Source organism: Anomalospiza imberbis, chromosome 4, assembly GCF_031753505.1.
Source record: "Anomalospiza imberbis isolate Cuckoo-Finch-1a 21T00152 chromosome 4, ASM3175350v1, whole genome shotgun sequence".
In the NCBI taxonomy this organism is placed as follows: domain Eukaryota; kingdom Metazoa; phylum Chordata; class Aves; order Passeriformes; family Viduidae; genus Anomalospiza; species Anomalospiza imberbis.
In genome coordinates this window covers 22,591,843-22,601,120 of record NC_089684.1, presented here as the reverse complement: position 1 = coordinate 22,601,120, position 9,278 = coordinate 22,591,843, and the positions used below count along the sequence as shown (strand labels likewise).

At 38.3% G+C, this 9,278-nt stretch overlaps 1 protein-coding gene and 1 long non-coding RNA gene across 2 annotated transcripts in view; one reads left to right on the top strand and one right to left on the bottom strand.

The window, feature by feature from the left end:
- SLC39A8 (solute carrier family 39 member 8) overlaps positions 1-3,318 on the bottom strand; it is a 34,842-nt gene extending 31,524 nt beyond the window's left edge. Inside the window, exon 1 of the mRNA XM_068187489.1 lies at positions 3,250-3,318. Within this exon, the coding sequence (XP_068043590.1) occupies positions 3,250-3,303 (54 nt within the window). The 5' untranslated portion in view covers positions 3,304-3,318. The remainder of the gene's footprint in view (positions 1-3,249) is intronic.
- Positions 3,319-3,459: 141 nt separating this feature from the next.
- On the top strand, positions 3,460-8,688 carry LOC137472424 (uncharacterized). The gene is made up of 2 exons (XR_010998174.1): positions 3,460-4,866; positions 7,594-8,688. It is a non-coding gene; the product is annotated as an uncharacterized lncRNA (long non-coding RNA).
- Positions 8,689-9,278: the final 590 nt, after the last annotated feature.

Sequence of the window (9,278 nt, the reverse complement as noted above, 5' to 3'; positions counted from 1 at the left end):
TGACTGAAACCTCAAAAAGTAATTTAAAAAGTGAGGAAGAAACTCCAAATAAACAAAAAAAACACCCCGACCATCCAAAGTGTACTTACTATTAGTCGTGGAAAACTGTGGAAAGTGTTAAATTGCTTAAAGGATAACACAGTATAAACATTTGACAAAGAATTCCCCCTGAATAAGTTACAGATTTAAAAAGTTACAGATTCACAACTGCAGGTCCCATGAAAAAGATCACAAAAAAAATCAGAGTACTAGTTCAATACCATTAAATAAGGAAGCTGCATGTAGAAGTGTTCAATTACTTTACAACTCAATTCCCACACTGGATTCTAAATTACATCCTAACCTTTAAATGCTGTAGAGGATTTACACAACACTTTGAAAGGTTTTTCGAGAGTAAGTACACTACAATTAAGTAATTTGTGTCCATTTGTGCTCTTCAAGTATAAATCACAGTAGAATCTTTCTGGCAAAAGACAACAGAGGATGAAGTAGAATCACAATTTATGTCAAAAATTAAGAGTCTCAGTCTCTATTTGCTTGGCCAACAAAAGGAGTTCCCTCAAGCAAGCCTAAAAAGGAGAAAAGAAACATAGGAGTATACAGGTCAGCTCATTTCTTTTTTTTTTTCTGCGCTTGTGAAGCTAGTCTGTGGACACAATTTTCTAGGCTGTAGAAACAGATAAATTGCTACAGATAAAAAAGTGACCTGTCTATATCCATTTGTATAGCTGTCAGAGTATACCAACATGAACAGATTATAATTTTTTTCAAAATTAATTCTTATTTTTAGCAGAACTGAAAAGCTTTGTGAGCAAATGCTTATAACTGTAAGAGAACCAATTGAAAAAATGGCCTTAAGCGACTGCCCTAGAAATGGTTCATTCTGGAGTGAGTACAGACCACCACAGGACAGAAGAGCACACACCCCAGCCAGTGAGAAAGCTTCATAAGTAAGCAATTATCAGCCTGGTGCTCAACACCACTGAGTTGTTGAGATTCCTAGCATAGTTGCTGGTGGTTAATTATGATCCCTTAGGAAAGAAAGATTCACCATCTAATCCCTGTAAATAGTCACAGTTCAGTCCTCACTAAAGAGCAAGAAAGCAATAATTTAATAGCACTAAGCACCTCAAGTGTGGCACCCATCTGAGAATCTCAAGAACACTGAATTTGATGAGCTCATCTTCCCAAAACCTGTGAGTGAAGGAAACACTGCATCAGTTTGTCCTGACTGGAAAACCTACAAATAGTGTAGTTCAGTGACTTAAATGCAAACAAGCATGGAATCCACTTTTTTGACTCTTAATGCACATCACCCCCTGATGCTCTACAGAGCAAGTCTTCTGCAAACACTTCAACAAGTGCAAGGCTGTGTATAGCATTAAATGCCTTAACAAAAGAAGCAGAAGGTGTTAGCTCCAAATTTGAGAGGCATGTTAAGCATTTTACCATGTAAGTAAATACACCTCAGGACACAGAAAATAACAGTATTTAAGGAAATGCTGTAATTGTATTGTTTGTGAGTGAAGAAGCAAAGTTAAACATTGGTTCAAAATAACATGGGAGAAGCACTTCTATTTCCAGCAACACATTACTTAACTGTGGAAAGAGATGACCCTCCCTAAATGATCCAAACTTTCAGCTGATCTCTTTAGTAAGAAAAGCACTTCACTAACACCTGTGAGATAAAGGATGGGCAAATGATTTTATGTGTGGCAAAGATGCTATGTCACTGAATTATCTGCCATCAGTGAAACATCTGCCATCAGGTCAAGTGGCAACTTCCAGGAGGTCAGACAAGTTTTCTCCCAAAGACCAGCTGAGGTAGAGCATTTAAACATGATTTTTTTGTTGTACAGTCCAGAAGGAATAGGAAGGGGAGTATTTGGAAAGCATCAAGGAACTAGTGGGGGAAGGAGGAGCCAGGAAGGGAGTGCTGAATCTCTAATTACATTGGCAGAAGAATCCAACATTAAATAAAGGACAGCAAATGTGCTCCTGCACTTTAATCTTTTCATGCTTTTGTTATTGCCAACATACATATGATAGTAAGAAACACAACAATTCCAAGTCCTGGCTTAACCACCTACACAGTGTTTGAGAAATCTGAAGCCATCTCACACAGTGAGATAACATCAGAAGCTGTCAGAAACTGAACTATTTAAGAGAGCAGAACCAATCTATTCCTGCAGTGCCCAGTGCAGGTGATTACAGCTCAGGCCTAGTAAGCTCAGCATCAGGTACTACCTTACTCTGCTCTGATGTCTAGAGAACATTATTATGAACAAAATCATTTCTGTGTATTGATATATCTTCTAGCACTTTGAACAATATTGCTAAAGTATCCCATACTACAGCACTCAAGACCCAACAACACACACAGGTTTTGCACAGCAACACTTTAGCAAATGTGACATCTTAGGAATTTTTAAGACCTAAACCTTTAACATGCCATGTAACATCACACGTGCTGCATCCTGTGAGCATTTTATGGCATTCTAGGGGTTGTTTCTACAGAAATGTTTAAAATTTTTGTTGTGATGAATAATAATGCTTTCTTTATCTTTTAGTTATTAAATGTACAGCATAAATTCAAAATGGATTTTCCTCTAGCCATTTGGTTGACTGAAAATAACATCAGTAAAATAAGTAATTCAGTGATGAGAATACATACCTTTATTTATGGAGAAGAGGTTCTGTCACAGTGTCAGCCAATACATATTGTGACTATGTACTCAAACACTTCTCAATGCTTCCATCTTCTCAGACATGCTATTTTCTTACTGTTTATAAAGCAAACCTCACCCCTCTGTGTCCTTCACTTGACTTGGTAATATGAGAGTGTTTGAAATTTGAACAAAACCTCCTTGTCCTGGGAATACAAGGGGCGGAGGAAGATGCAGTTGGAGCAATAGGTGGTTCTTAGAGCCTTACACCACCCCCTTTGATAAAAGCCAAAGGACAGGACACTACAGAGGCCATTCCAGGGCAACTGTTCCTGAGTCACTTGTCTCCAGCTCCTTCTCCATACCTATATATTATGGAGTTTTCTGGCGAGTGGACTCTAAACTGAAAGTTGCTTCACTGTTTTTATTTTTTTCAAAATAATGGAAAAATGTGATGACTGACACCTGCCCTAACATTACCCACATTAAATGGTGACTTAATGTTGCCAGACAAAAGCTGTACACATACACAATTCCCTTTTGGTTTTCTTATTGAAGTGATAGGATTTGATTTATGAAATACCTGGCAAGGATAAGGTTCTATTACATCAACTGGAAGCAGATAGGGGGTGATCATAATGCCATACTGAAGGAGAAATAGCTTCATCTCCTGCTGCAAGACTAAAGGAATAAATAACTTAATGTTTCCTCTGAAGTCATTCCCATACTCCAGTATGTGAAAACAACTGCCAACACTCAAGAAAGATTGTGTTAAACAGCTGAAACACTCTCAAATGATTTATCCAAAATAAACTTCCATCAGAAAGCTACCACAAATACTTATTCTTCTTAACTCTTAAAAATGAACAATTGCTCTGGTTTTAAAGCCGTTTCACATTCTTAAATTGAAACTTCAGAATTCACATTATTTTAATTTAATATGACTAAGTACTAACTATGTTTAACACTGAACAGAACTAAGGCTTTGCATTACTAAAACAAAAAAAAACCCCTCTTCCTATCTAATGAAGAGCCAGGATCTTGTGGCTTATCTCACAGGGAAAGGACTGTACAAGGATAGGGTACTCACTCTCTTCTTTGAAGTTTGTAAGGAGAAATAAAATTGTTTAGATAACAAAGCAACAGAGCTGCTGTGTAAGGCCTAAATCAGTTGCATCGTTTCTCGCAGATGCACAGACACAGCAAGCAGGCATGGATCTGGAGAGCAGAGCAGTCTCAGAGGACTGTTAGAAGACAAAAGGATGGAGAGGAACCTCAGAGACAAATCTCAGCAGGAGATGGGATAATCAAGCATGCTGCTGAGCAGGAAACTGAGGTTATCCTGAGAAAGTCAGTGTGGTGTTACCTTAAAAAAATACTTGATTCCTATAAAGTTGTACAAAATCAAATTCCTTTTATGAAGCAAAAGCTCATGACTACATTGCAGTTTTATTTTCATCAATATGATTAAAGCATTGACTTGCTTCTTTAGGGCATTTACCTTTTAGTCCTGTTAGAGCAAACCCAGAGTGTCAGAGAATACATGGCTCAGCTCCTGCCAAGAGTATGAGATTCACAGCTGTCTTCTCGGCCTGCCCCCACCCCTGAATCCCAACACCCTGTGGATCAACAGCAGGGGTCCTGTCCCTGCAGTGTGTCCTGCTCTGACAGGTGCTGGCATTTGGCAGCATTCCCAGCAAGCAGGCAGTTATCAGACAGGAAGACTTGGCTGCAAGTTAGAAAGCCAAGCTCATGGAAAGCATGGAAAGGTACAGAGGATACAAAGGTGTTAAATCCCTTCTGTCCTTGAACAGCCAAAGACTGCTCTAAACTATGCTGAATGCCAGGAGTTGCAGGCAATTTTTCAGAAACTAGAACACCCACAAGAAAAATTAATTGGAAATTAGGCATGGACAAATATTTACCAGAAAATTTAGAGGATGTCCCTTAGCTCTTCATCATCTTCTGGCACATGACACACTAAATTATTCAAGGTGCTCAAATCATGCTGTCTGGTTTAGCTGCAGCTTCAGATCTGGCTTGAAGCAGTATACCTACTGTTTTTCCTCCAAATGAAGTCTAGCCTCTCCATCCTCCAACATCAGATACCATCCCTCCACTTTCTTCTGGACTTGCAAGGGCTGTTCTGCTTCCACTGTTTAATAACTGTGACCCTACAGCTTTAGTGCTGTACCAAAAGGTAGGACTCCCTTTAATCTGCTAAAGACATTCTACTTGCACAGAGCTTGTTTTCAGTTTGTTGTGTTTAAATGATGAGAATTCCTCTGCAAGCAGCACACAGAGCAGAAGGGCAAGTTATTTTCCCTTTTCCCTCCCTCTCCCTCATCACACAGTTCCAAAATATCACGACGCTGTCATCCTACCTCAAGCTGCAGTTCTGTCTTTTTGGGTGGGGCTTTACCATAGAAAATGGGCACTGTAATGACATGGCACACTGCAGTCAGGAGAAGCATTTTATACTTCTTAGGTTGGAACCACACTAGATTATTTGCACCTACCTGAAATTTTTGAGGTTTATGAAAGCAGAATAATTTTGTCCTTTTAATTCATATAGATCAACATGGATACTTTTCTTCCAAAATTGTACATGTACTTTGCACAAATGTTAAAAATACATGAGGTTTAGAACAGTATAAGCATGGGACTTCTTGACTTGTACAACCTGAGTTTGTTATTCTTCAGATACTTTAAAGGCACAGAATTGTATACAGGACGAAATGTAAAAGAAATCAGGGTAAATACAGACAAATTGGTAGGATTTGAAATATTTGTCCTTAGCTATGCAAATTAAAGTCACAACTTATAACAATCAAGGAGGCCTTTTATCAATGTATATTTGATGTATTTTCAAGACAGAGTTTGTCAAACACTGATGGGCTCACTCATAAAACTTCAAATTTGTTTGGAAGTTAATGAAGTCTATCCTTACAATGAAAAGATGAAGTACATTCTGGCAAAGTTGTTCTTTTTTACAATATAGATAACAAATAGATATAGATAGGCTTTTTTAAAAAATACACTGCAAACAGTTACTTAACACTCGCTGGGCAAAGAGCTAATACATCTCATTTACACTGGGGTTAGGCATAGCACACTTTCTAACCCACAGAAGCTATCCTTAATTAGAGAATAACCATACTACAAAGTTACATTAGAATCCAGGATCTGAAAGCCTTCAAATGAGAGTGGAACATTAGTTTATTTTTAGTGCAGTCTACAGGATTCATTTTAAGAATGTCATCCCAACCTGGACTCTAAAAGCATATGTACACCACACAAAGAGTTACTCATGCCAATGTGTTAGTGAAAAAATATGTACTTTTAAAACCCTTTGGGGAAGGATTGGCAGGGAAGACAAGGCCTTTGCATTGCCATTTTATCCCATATCAGACGCAGTTAAGAATGCACATAAGTGCTAGCATTAAAGTAGAGGCACAAAGGCAACCATATTTGCTAAGAAACCAAGGACCTAATGAAAGAATTCAGCTACAGACCCAGATCTGAGTTTCTGCCACACCAACAATGTGTCTTTCAGTCACTTACAGGGAACACCCAGTACATCAGCCTTTCACCAAGTACTTATTAAGGAGCCATTAATTACCATGTCTCCAAGTGCTAGAGTATTTTGGTTCCCTCTGCTCCGAAACAAGAACTGTTGTTCTTGACAAACTAGACTGTAACTGATCCTCTGGCTTTATGCCTGACTGTATATTTGTTTTAGTGATATAATCTGACTGTGCTGGATGTTTTATAAGAAACATGCTGTTAAAAGGACAATTTGAAACTTTTTTATTTATTTGCACAACTGAAAACAGGCCTTGTCCCTGTTGTGGCCTTCTCTGCACAAACAGCAATTCTGGGGGAGAAGAAAATTATTTCCACATTATAAATCAAGCTTTTCAACTTTATTGTGAGAATTTACTTGAGAAATTAGACAGTGTGATGTGGTTCCTCGAGTCTTGTTCCCAGCACCATTTTTTTTCAGCCCATCTCCTTCTCCTGGCACCTCTTCTGCATCCTTTTCCAGCTTAAACAGGGTTTCTAATGTATACCCTCATCAGCTCCTCTCTTTTGCTGCTGTTTCAGTCCTCCAGCTCCTGCTGAGGGCACTGAGACCAAACTGACAACCCAAGCTGACTCAGTCTACAATTTCTCAGGTGTCCTTAAGCTATGTTCCTCATTCCAGAAGCCAGTAAAGATATGCCAGGACTTGTCCATGTAGGCTCCCAAGTCACAACCGCCTCACCTATGACACAATTATGTCTCAATCACTCGGAGATACTTTAAAGGTTGCATAAATATAAAAACTTTCAGACACATTTTATGAATGCCTAAGTTTAGAAATCATTCCTTCTAGGTATAAAGGAACTGGACCTGAGGTTTGGCTTCAGGATTTTCAAGCAGAGATACCTACTGTGGTATATAGCATTGCAGGCTTATATAAGAATTTAGCAGTTCATTCTTATGCTGTCATCAGCCATTCTGTCATTACTGAACTGCACTCAAATTAAACCTTGGTGTAAATTTAGCTGCCGAGCAGTACCATTCTGGGGGGGGGGGGTGTTTTCAGGCTTTTTTGTAAGTGACTATGACAATTAACTATAACAATATATTATATAGATATATAGAACAGTACTTTTCTGTGTCATGTTGCTGACAAAATAGGCAACTAACTCCAAAACACGTAGGAATGTAGGCATCAGGGACCAGATCACCAAGTTAGGTTTCAGATGTTTCTTCTCTATATTTACAGCAAGAGAGAGAAATCCATATACTTCATACCTCAGCACTGTCTTCCTACCCTGAAGGGTCAGGCTGTGCTCCTGAGTTTATATCATAGGATCACAATGGACTTGTCTGCAAACACAATAAAACTTTATTTTTTTTCCCTCTTCCCAATATCTAGATATTGCAAGCAATATTGCCCTTAACTACCGAATGGCTACTTAAAAGTAAATATTATCAGATCAATTGCTAAGTACCAGTAGAGACTCAAGAGGACAGAACGAACAAACCAGTTCTTTTGTGCAGTCAACAAAACAGCTGCAATTACTGGTAAGAGGCTTTCCAAACAATTTCACTGCTTCACTGAAGAGGGTCACTGTTACCAGAGAGCTTAGAGGCTTGGCTTCTTTATTACCTATCTCTCCCAGTTCAAGAATTGATCCTTAAATCATCCGGCTAAAGCCATTGCCCTAGATTTAGAATACTGGATCCCAATGTCTGAATTTCCTCTAGTCCTGCTATAAAGGACCAGAAAGCTTTCCAGTCGTTAAACTGGGGAAGGAAAGAGATGCATGTTCTTAAACCTAGAAAGCAGCATCAGTGAAGTAGCAGCAGAAATAAGAGAGGGCTTGACCTGTATCTCTTTTTCTGCCATCACCAATACTCTCCCTGAAGCCTTTTACTTTCAAGTTTCAGATGCATCTAACCTGACCTAGTTTTGGAAATGAACAGGAAATTCAGTAACAAAACAACCTAATGTGCTGTGAGGCACACAGCTGGCTCCTTTAACAGCTGAAACAGTAAACAGCAAAGTATTTTTTTCTTAAATAACTGGACAGTTTTGTTGTGTCTTCCCAGCTGGGAAATGCAATCAAATAGCTATGAGATAGTTCAGAAGTTTAGACTGAGAATCCACTAAGTATTTAGTTTGTTGATTGACATGCAAACATAAAGAATGTTTTTAGTACAAGACCCTCAAGAACAGTGAACCCTCACAATCCAGTAAATTAGCAGAGATAACACATGAGGTCATGGGGAAAAATTTTATGCTATTATATTACATTATTTTTTACCTAAACATGTATTTGAACGACCAGTGTCTCTTCATTCCCATTTTCTTTCTGAATGCTCTGAAAGGTACAAGCAGCACTACTTTATGCCTGCTTGTTAAACTAATGGTTTGACTCGGAAGATGTCAGAAAAACAGCTTCCTCCACTAGAACTCTTCGACCTGTTCAAATGTGAGTCTGTTTGATGACTGAACTAGTTGTCTTGTCCAACAGTGGTCTTCAACAGAAGGTTTTCTGAAATGTGAACTGGGAAGACACTTCTTGACAAGCAGATCTCTCTTTTGATCACCTTGACCTTAAAAGAAAGACTGTAAGTGAATGCACAGCGTAAGTAATAAAAAATGCAATCAATTAATTTATAAGATTAGTTTGATGTGCTTGTAATAGAAGCATAACAAAACATGCAATTTTTAAGAACTATTGAAAACTGGACTATCAGACCTTTGCTCTTAATAACAAACTCATGCACACCTGTATTTAGCAACTTCTGATGTTTACAAACATAATTGCAAATCCAGGTCTATGCAATATACTCTGAAAATATCTCTCCTATGAGCAATACTATTTGTGTTATTGTTTATTCATCACACTTTTTTCACCCCTCTAGGAATTTTTGCATTTTTTTTTATACCAGCAGTGTTACTTTCTGCTTCCTACAAAACACAGTACAGTTGAATCAAATCAGCCATAGATATCTAACTTCTTCTTTCTGTGAGTGAAATAGTTTGGTTTCTGTTCACAAAGCAGTTTTCAAGAAACTGCTTTACCTAAAAACATGGAAGGTCTTCACTTCAGC